Source organism: Anolis carolinensis, chromosome 2, assembly GCF_035594765.1.
Source record: "Anolis carolinensis isolate JA03-04 chromosome 2, rAnoCar3.1.pri, whole genome shotgun sequence".
Taxonomy (NCBI): Eukaryota; Metazoa; Chordata; class Lepidosauria; order Squamata; family Dactyloidae; genus Anolis; species Anolis carolinensis.
Window position 1 is genome coordinate 320,855,189 of NC_085842.1, and position 9,295 is coordinate 320,864,483.

Genomic DNA, 9,295 nt, shown 5'->3' on the forward strand with positions numbered 1-9,295 from the left:
TTTTGTAAGGTTAGGTCAGGCATGGTCCAACTTCGGCCCTCTCTCCAGGTGTTTTGGACTTCAACTCCCACAAATCTTAACAGCCAGTAAGAGGGCTGAAAATTGCCCCGGTGGCAAAGTGTGTTAAAGCACTGAGCTGCTGAACTTGCAGACCGAAAGGTCCCAGGGTCAAACCCCGGGAGTGGCATGAGCGGCCACTGTTAGCCCCAGCTCCTGCCAACCTAGTAGTTCGAAAACATGCCAATGTGAGTAGATCAATAGGTACCACTCCGGCAGGAAGGTAATGGCGCTCCGTGCAGTCATGCCAGTGGCCACATGACCTTGGAGGTGTCTACGGACAACGCCGGCTCTTCAGCCTAGAAATGGAGATGAGCACCAACCCCCAGAGTCAGACATGACTGGACTTAACGTCAGGGGAAAACCTTTAACCTACGCATACTTAGTCAAAAACAAAACTTCCAGCATCTTTTAATACGTGCAAACTCAAGAGGACAGAAATCAAACCTGGTACATGGAAGCTGTTTCCCTCCCATCCACCCACTTTCGTGGAGACAAGAGTCCATTGTGCAAATAAAGTGCAACCGAGTACGTGAGAGTGACAAAGTCCCAATAATTCAACTTAAGACACAGCTTCTTTATCAGGTGGGCAATCCAAGGTGAAGGTATGGATTCTCTATCTGTGCCTTGTGTTGGTGAAGCAGTTCCTTTGCTTGGAGGGAACATAGTGGATGGGCTAAACTGTTGTGCGTTGATGCCGACACCATGTGTGTACACGAAAGGCTTGCAGCCAAGCATCGATCGATGTGTTTCATGGGGTGTGAAAAAGACTAGTTCCAAATCGGAGACATTCAAGAGGGACAGGGAATGTTTCCTTGAGCAGTCAAAGGCAACAGATGGAGGCACAGGACTCCTCGCCAGACGGGAAACAGGACTGGCGTCTCTTTCGATCCCATCCGCACTCCGTTGAGGCTACAGCCAGTATTGCTTGCTGCTGATGGGAGGGGGCTGGGGGTGGGCTTGGCTTTTCCTCTCGAAGCTGGGGTCGTAATAGTCCCACTCAAAGCGTCCGGACAGCCGTCGGGGAAAGAGAGACGTGTCAGGGCTTCCATCACCGTCCGACGACAGGATCCGGACAGAGACACCTGCAAGATACACACAACACTCCATTACTACTAGGCAAACAGACCCATCAAAGCATACAAGTTTCTTACAAAGAAAATGGGCTAAAATGTGGCCTAGATAATGCTATTGTGAGATGTGTTGGGAATGGGTTTGCCAGCCAAACCCAAAAGATGCTCATTTTCATTCTGGAGAGAACGATCCAAAGATTGATCAATTCCCCTTGTGTCAGCCTGGGTCATTTTATAAAGCTTTGTGTACATAATTTTCAAATAATTTTCAAACCTGTTCCATATTTGTGATTATTTCTCTTTTATCTCTTATCCTTACTACAAGTGGCCTATTTTTATATGCTGAAAGACTCCATAATCAAAGTCAAGCTCAAAAGGGGAATGCAAAACTATCTGAAAGTTGACTCAAAATATGTTCATCCTGATCAGGTTGTTTGGGATGCTGTGAAAGCAGTAATAAGAGGGTTATTGGTCCAACAAAACTCCATTTGATTCAAATGGAAAAAGAAAGTACTATACAAACAAATCCTAACCAAGATAAAAGAAAGAAAAAGAATCAGAGAAAGGCAAGTTAGGTAGGAATGGAGTACAGTAAGAGCGGCGAGGCTATGACAGCAATATTAACGTTAATTGTGAATGAGATGGAAAGGAAAACAATGTACAAACTGTGGGAGTTGTTAGGAGTTGAAGTCCAAAATACCTGGAGGGATCAAGTTGACCCATGCCTGGTATAAATAAATATATTTATTGACTCCTTACTTTTCCCCATCCATGCAAAGTAACCAAAGTCAGATAAGGGGAAAGCGCATTCGGTCAAGAAATGTTTCTCAAGAGGGAACAAGGAAGACTTAAAATGCAGATTCTATGGGAACAATGTGGCACTGAAGGTCAAGACTAGAAAACTGCCCAATTCTTAGGAAGCTGTAATTAGTTTTACTGCTATCTCCTTGAAGAGTGTGAAGGGATCCTGAAGACTATCTAGCCCAGTGGTTCTCAACCTGTGGGTTCCCAGATGTTTTTGGCTTACAACTCCCAGAAATCCCAACCAGTTTACCAGCTGTTAAGATTTCTGGGAGTTGAAGGCCAAAAATATCTGGAGACCCCAGGTTGAGAACCACTGAAGTCCAAACCCATGACAATCCACAGCTGAAGCGGGTGTCTATTGACCGTCTCCCATCCAACATTTTGTTCTCATAGTGACCAACCCGTTACCCCAATGGGATCCTCCCAGTGTGACCTGAATGCATTCGGAATATTGTTTTCAATGTAAGATGTATTTGACTACATTGCCTTGGAGAGAGTTGGATGGAGGTCTTCCAGGAATGCTTTGACTGTATGTTGGGGTATATGTATACCCTAACTCTGAAGTTCAATAGATAAAGAGGAATCTTTTCCCCTTCCATAACAGAAGTGGTTTATATGCCATTTGTTAAGCAAGTGTAGAATCCTAGATTCTTAGAGAATCATCTAGTCCAACTCCCTTCACCCTTCTGCTCAATCCCTTCCAGTGTTGGCCAGCTCTTCCTCACGTTCTTCTGAATCCTTGTTTCCCCATCCAATGTTTGATTAATCCCATGTTTCTTTCTTCTGTGCTAGCTCATGTTTTCTTCGTTGCCACCTTGCCCACAATTACATGTTGCATGACCACACATGTCCCTATTTTCACCTGTGGAATGGGTATACTCCAGGACTTCCTGCAGATCCATATCTAACTCATCAACGCTGAGAAAAGTATTTGGAGCTTCTCACCAAGGAAGGTCCTTTTGTCCAGCTCCCCATTGCAGCTACTCACCAGCACTGGCTCCGAAATCTGTGTCCAGACCTGGCCCTGGAGTCGCCGTGAAGTTTCCAGAAGTGAACGGGGCCCTCGAAGGCCCTTCACCCCGGATGCTACTGCTGTATTCAAAAGGCACCCGATCAGAACAGGTGGTGGTAGGGCCCCGGACCTTCTCCTGGGTGCTGGTGAAGCAGCTGCCGGCAAAGGCTCCGTCCGGAAGACCCTACCAAGGCAACAACATTGAGCTAAAGGGGATGCTTGAGAGCGAGATACACCTGTATTTCCCCCTTGGAGCTCCCACCAGGTCAAAACTAACACAATGTATTCCAATGTTCAAGAACGAGATACACCTCTATTTCCTTCTTGGAGCTCCCGCCAGGTCAAAACTAACACAATGTATTCCAATGTTCAAGAACGAGATACACCTCTATTTCCTTCTTGGAGCTCCCACCAGGTCAAAACTAACACAATGTATTCCAATGTTCAAGAACGAGATACACCTCTATTTCCTTCTTGGAGCTCCCGCCAGGTCAAAACTAACACAATTAATCCCAACAGGGAGAAATGTATCATCAAAAGAAACCAAATGCACAGATACGAGGGTTGAATGAAAAGTAATGCCTCCACCTTTGTTACTTGGGTTTGGATGGGAATATTTTAATAACTCAAATGCAGAAATAATCCTTAGAATGTGCTCTTTAACTACCACTATGCACTTTTCCACATCATCACCAGACAACTGGATACATTTCTGCCAACGATGAACAAGTTTTCCGAAGCCGTCATGGAAGAAGTCGGCACTCTGTTTCCGCAACCGGCGTCTCACAATCTTCCGATAGCCAAGCAAAGCAATAATGTGGCCCACACATTCTTGTGAATGCCGATTATGCTTGAAATTTCTCTCTGAGTGATATGACGATCGTCCTGAATCCTTCTGTCAACCTTTTGCTTGTGAAACCCGGTGGTTGCTGTCTCAGGATGTCCAACTCTTTGTTTGTCACGCAAGTCAGATGTTCCCACCTCAACATCTTTAAACTTACTTGCCCAACAACACACAGGACTCACATCAACACAATCACCATAAACAACTTGCATTCTCTGATGAACCTCCTTTGGGGTGACACCTTCTGCTCTCAAGAATTCAGTGACTGCACCTTGCTTAAGTCTCATTGACCGACTGTCTGTGCAGGGTTCCATACTTGGCACTTTCACAACACAACCGTTCAATGCTAAGGCTTCCCTGTCTGCGCAGGGTTCCATACTTCGCACTTTCACAACACAACCGTTCAATGCTAAGGCTTCCCACCAAATGGAACTGTAGAGGAGAGTCTACTGAACAAGCCAGGACCTGCCGCAGACCAGGACTGCCATCTCTTGAGGAGTTACGAAGGTGGAGGTGTTACTTTTCATTCAACCCTCGTAATTCCACCCTTTGCCCTGGCCTGGAACTGGATGATGGTCAGCTCTCCAGATGTGCCTGGGATGCTCTGGAACACAGACTTTTCTGTTGAGGTTGCAATACCAGAAATAGTACCCAAAAGATGACTAACTTTGCCTTTGAGAGACAACCCAGATTTTAATGCATTGTCGAAGGCTTTCATGGCCAGAACCATTGGGTTGTTGTGAGTTTTCCAGGCTGTCTGGCCATATTCCAGAAGGATTCTCTCCTGACGTTTCTCCCATACCTATGGCAAGCATCCTCAGAGGTTGTGAGGTCTGTTGGAAACAAGGCAAGTGACCTCACACCCTCTGAGGATGCCTGCCATAGATGTGGGCGAAACGTCAGGAGAGAATGCTTCTGAAACATGGCCAGACAGTCCAGAAAACATACAACAACCCTGTGATCCCGGCCATGAAAGCCTTCGACAACACGCTGTGAGATCTGTTAGAAACTAAGCAAGTGGGATTTATATATCTGTGGAATAATGTCCAGGGAGGGAGAAAGGACCCTTGCCTGTTGGAGGCAGATGTCAATCTTGCAATTGACCACCTTGATTAGCATTGAATGGCCTTGCAGCTTCAAAGATTTTAATATTTGAACTGTGTGCTAGGGAATTAGACTGGGTGGCCTTTTGCGGTCTTTTCCAGATCTAGGATTCTAGGATGGGTACAAATGTATACATTCGCATTTTGATCAGCTCATGGCTGTTCCATGTGCAGATCAAGCTGAGTTTGGTTCTTAGAACAAAAGTTACATTGTCATCAAAGGAGGAAAACAAAGGACAGTAACTTCTTACAGTCTTTAGTTGCAATGCAGGGTGATTCAATGATGTCCTTGAGATGTTACATTTTATGCATCAAGGCAGGCGAGAACTGAGCAAAGCTGCTGACATGTTAACCCCAAACCTCAGCACATTCCTTTTCTCTTGGACTTTCCCTAAAAGGTTTTCAATGAGAGTTGCACTAGGAGACGGAGGTACTTTAGTTCAAAATCCAAAAGGTCTACTCTATTTCCCATCTCTCCCTTAAAGGGATAGTTACCCATCCTTCCCTTTTAATACTGGTAGCCAGATTTTGTTCATTTTCATGGTGTCTTCCTTTCTGTTGAAGTTGTCGACATGCTTGTTAAAAAAAAACTCAAAAATCAGAACAGTAAGTAAAAAGCAACACACATGGGAACCAGGGGCAGCTAATGACTCTGAACAAAGGATGCCCCCAGGCAGGAAAAGCCAGGAGATGAAGCTTTTCAATGCTAATTAAGGTGATTAACTACAACATTCACACTGGCCTCCAACTGACAAAGAGTTCTTCTCTCACCCTGGACTTTCCACAGATATATATAAACCTTCCTCGCTTAGTTTCTCCATAGACCTCACCACCTCTGAGGATGCCTGCCATAGATGTGGGCGAAACGTCAGGAGAGAATACTTCTGGAACATGGCCATACAGCCCAGAAAACATACAACAACCCTGTGATCCCGGCCATGAAAGCCTTCGACAACACATTTGTAATGAAGTACGAATTTTTGGTTTACAGATGTTATGTTTAATTGTGTGTTTGTGTTTTAAAAGGGTAAGTATTACAGTTATTGCATCTCAGCACTCAGAGGCTGGTTGCCATGGAGAAGTAGGCGGAGCCAACTGAAGGTTTGTTGAAGTGCAGAGTTTAAAAGAGAGAGTCAGTCTGTGCTCTGATGAGGCACAGGGAAGATTGATCCTAGGTTGAGGGGATCAAGGAGACTCAATTGGTCATTTTGAGTCGGTTTAAAATAAGTTTGGTGACTTATTTAATGTAGTCTGTGTCCTGGTAAGGAACAGAGAATCAGTGATCGTATATCACAGGGGTGACTGCGGGTTTAAAAGTAGCAGAGAAAGAAGTTCTAACTACTTTAAGTAAAAGAAGTGACACTTTAGGGAGTTTGACTCATCTCATTCTAGTATTGTAACTGTTAATAAAAATACCTCCAAGTGAGAAACAACATTGTGACCACTAAGCTCTATGCCTGAATAAACTTGTTATTGTTCTTCCAACATCTAAGCCTCTGTCGCATATATTATAAACCAAGTTATGCTACCATCTAAAGCAGGGGTCCTCAAACTTTTAAAGCAGAGGGCCGGTCCACAATCCTTCAGACTGTTGAGGGGCCGAATTTTCATTTGGGGAAAAAAAACGAACAAATTCCTATGCACATATGTTATTTGTAGTGCAGAACAACAGTAACAATGAAAGAACAATACAATATTTAAAAATGAAAATAATTTTAACCAACATAAACCAATCAGGATTTCAATAGGAAGTGTGGGCCTGCTTCTGGCCAATGAGATAGTCAGGGTAATTAGGATTGTTGTTGTGTGCCTTCAAGTCATTTCAGACTTTGGGCGAGCTTAGGTCCAAAATTATTTATTTATTCATTTACTACATTTATTTACTACATTTATATCCCACCCTTCTCACCCCGAAGGGGACTCAGAGCAGCTGTATGTACATACAATATATTATATTATTAGCACAGCACAATATTAGCATTATATATTACTATATTGAACTATACCACTATACTGTAATATTATATGTTATAACATATAATTAATATTATATGGTATTATTATTATTATATTGTATAAAATGATAATATTATTATCAATATCATATGTATATACAATATATTGTATTATTAAAACGGATATAAAAATATTATATTATAAATTAGGGCGGGGGCCAGGTAAATGACCTTGGAGGGCCACATCCGGCCCCCGGGCCTTAGTTTGGGGACCCCTGATCTAAAGTGAATAAGAAGAAGAGAGAAAAAAAGGAAAAGGTCTCCTCCCTGAGTCTTTGGTGGTTGCATCTTTACCAATTGGTGGCAGTCGTTTATTAGCTCCTTACAACATTGAACCTATAGAAGCTCACTTGTTCGTACTTTGGGGGCTGCGGTATTGTCCTTTCTCCCCCCCCCCCAATTCAGCCCCAGCAGTTACTCACCCCAGTCCCGGAGGTGGTGACGGGAGAGTTGGGGGGCACCAAGGCAACGTCACTGGAGGAGGCCACTGTTCCCTGCCCGTGCCTCTTTGGGTGTAGGGTCTTCCCCCTACATCCGTGGGTCATGCAGCATGAAGCGGCCATTGGATAGGCTGAAGACCCTCTTCTGGACGGTTGCAGGGCCTGCTTGGTGGTGGCCCCGTTCCTAGTTTTGTGCGGAACTACTTGAAGAAGCTGCGGAGAAGGTTCTCCTGAGATACGGGCTCCCCTGGGACGTGGCCGCCATCCGAGGAGGAAGGAGCAACTCAGGAGGAGGAGGAGGAGAAGACACGAGAGGATCAGGGCCACCAGGCCACGCAGGGAACGTCCCAGGGCTTCAAGCTGCTCCTGCACTCCCAGCCAGGGCTCCATCTTTGCTCTGTCTATTTCTCTCTCTATGGGAGGCGGCCAGTCTTGAGCCCCTGCAGCTGGGTTCGTTTGGCCTGGAAGCCATGAAGCCCTTTGAGGAGCAGCTGAAGATCTGGAGATGTTTCCCTGGGAGAAAAGAAGGTCTGAATATCAAAAAGGATATCACATGGAGGAGGAAGAATGGGCAAGGCTTGTTTTCTGATGCTCCGGAGCCGGCATGGGCCAACTTCGGCCCTCCAGGCGCTTTGGACTCTAACTCCCACAATTCCTAACAGCCGGTAGGCTGTTAGGAATTGTGGGAGTTGGGAGTCCAAAACACCTGGAGGGCCCAGGTTGGTGATGGGAGTTGTAGTCCGGTGACATCTTACCCCAATTCTCTAGTTTGCTTGAATAAGATGGTGATTGGGTTGCTGTGAGTTTTTTTGACCTCTATGCAGCATTCTCTTCTGACGTTTCACCTGCACCTGTGGCTAATGGCATCTTCAGAGTGGAGTGTAGATATTCCCTGTGGAATAATGTTCAGGATGGGAGAAAGGACCCTTGTGTGTGTGAAGCAAGTGTGGATGTTACAATTGGCAAGGTAGAATAACACTGAGTAGCCATAAAGCTGCAAAGTCAATCAGTGAGGTAGCCTGGCCTCTGTTGCCTGGAGGCATCTTCTGTGAAACGATGTCCAGGGTGGGAGAAATAACTCTTGTCTGTGTGAAGCAAGTGTGGATGTTGCAATTGGCAAGCTTGAATAACACGGAGTAGCAACGAAGCTGCAAAGTCAATCAGTGAGGTAGCCTGGCCTCTGTTGCCTGGAGGCATCTTCTGTGAAACGATGTCCAGGGTGGGACAAAGAATCCTTGTCTGTGTGAAGCAAGAGTGAATGTTGCAATTAGCCAGCTTGAATAGCACGGAGTAGCAACGAAGCTGCAAAGTCAATCAGTGAGAGAATCCGCATAGAGGTAGCCTGGCCTCTATTGACTGGAGGCATCTTCTGTGGAATGATGTCCAAGGTGGGAGAAAGAATCCTTGTCTGTTTGAAGCAAGGGTGAATGTTGCAATGAGCAAGCTTGAATAGCATTGAGTAGCCATGAAGCTGCAAAGTCAATCAGCGAGGTAGCCTGGCCTCTATTGCCTGGAGGCATCCTCTGTGGAATGATGTCCAAGGTGGGAGAACGAATCCTTGTCTGTGTGAAGCAAGAGTGAATGTTGCAATTAGCATGTTTGAACAGCAACGAGTAGCCATGAAGCTTCAAAGTCAAGCAGTGAGGGTATCTGCATAAGGTTAGCCTGGCTGATGTTGCCTGGAGGCATCCTCTGTTTGGGAGGCCCAGCGCCCAGCAAGCAATCAAGTGCCTTTTAACACCTCCCAGACAAAGGATGCCTCCAGGCAATAGAGACCAGGCTATCTGTATGCAGATACCCTCACTGATTGACTTTATTTATTATTTATTGGCTCTATTTCTACCCCGCATTTCTCTGCTCCGAAGGGGACTCAAGTTGGCTTACATGGAGGCAACTATTCAATGCCTTAAAACATATAATACAGATGTTAAAATTAAATAACATTAA

At 45.2% G+C, this 9,295-nt stretch overlaps 1 protein-coding gene across 1 annotated transcript; it reads right to left on the minus strand.

The window, feature by feature from the left end:
* Positions 1–452: 452 nt before the first annotated feature.
* Positions 453–7,910, minus strand: LOC103281450 (protein huluwa). Its single transcript, XM_008123040.3, has 3 exons — positions 7,331–7,910; positions 2,923–3,130; positions 453–1,142 (listed from the first exon to the last, which is right to left on the minus strand). Exons 1-3 carry the CDS (start codon positions 7,736–7,738, stop codon positions 970–972), a joined length of 789 nt encoding a protein of 262 aa, XP_008121247.1. The 5' UTR covers positions 7,739–7,910; the 3' UTR covers positions 453–969.
* Between the last annotated feature and the right edge of the window lie 1,385 nt (positions 7,911–9,295).

What these genes read in the sequence shown, in the direction of transcription:
- LOC103281450 (XM_008123040.3), bottom strand. Translation starts at nt 7,738, where the DNA reads ATGGAGCCCTGGCTGGGAGTGCAGGAGCAGCTTGAAGCCCTGGGACGT. An exon ending in TCACCACCTCCGGGACTGGG is followed by an intron (nt 3,131 to 7,330) that starts GTGAGTAACTGC and finishes TTGCCTTGGTAG; the next exon opens with GGTCTTCCGGACGGAGCCTT. An exon ending in AGATTTCGGAGCCAGTGCTG is followed by an intron (nt 1,143 to 2,922) that starts GTGAGTAGCTGC and finishes TGTATCTTGCAG; the next exon opens with GTGTCTCTGTCCGGATCCTG.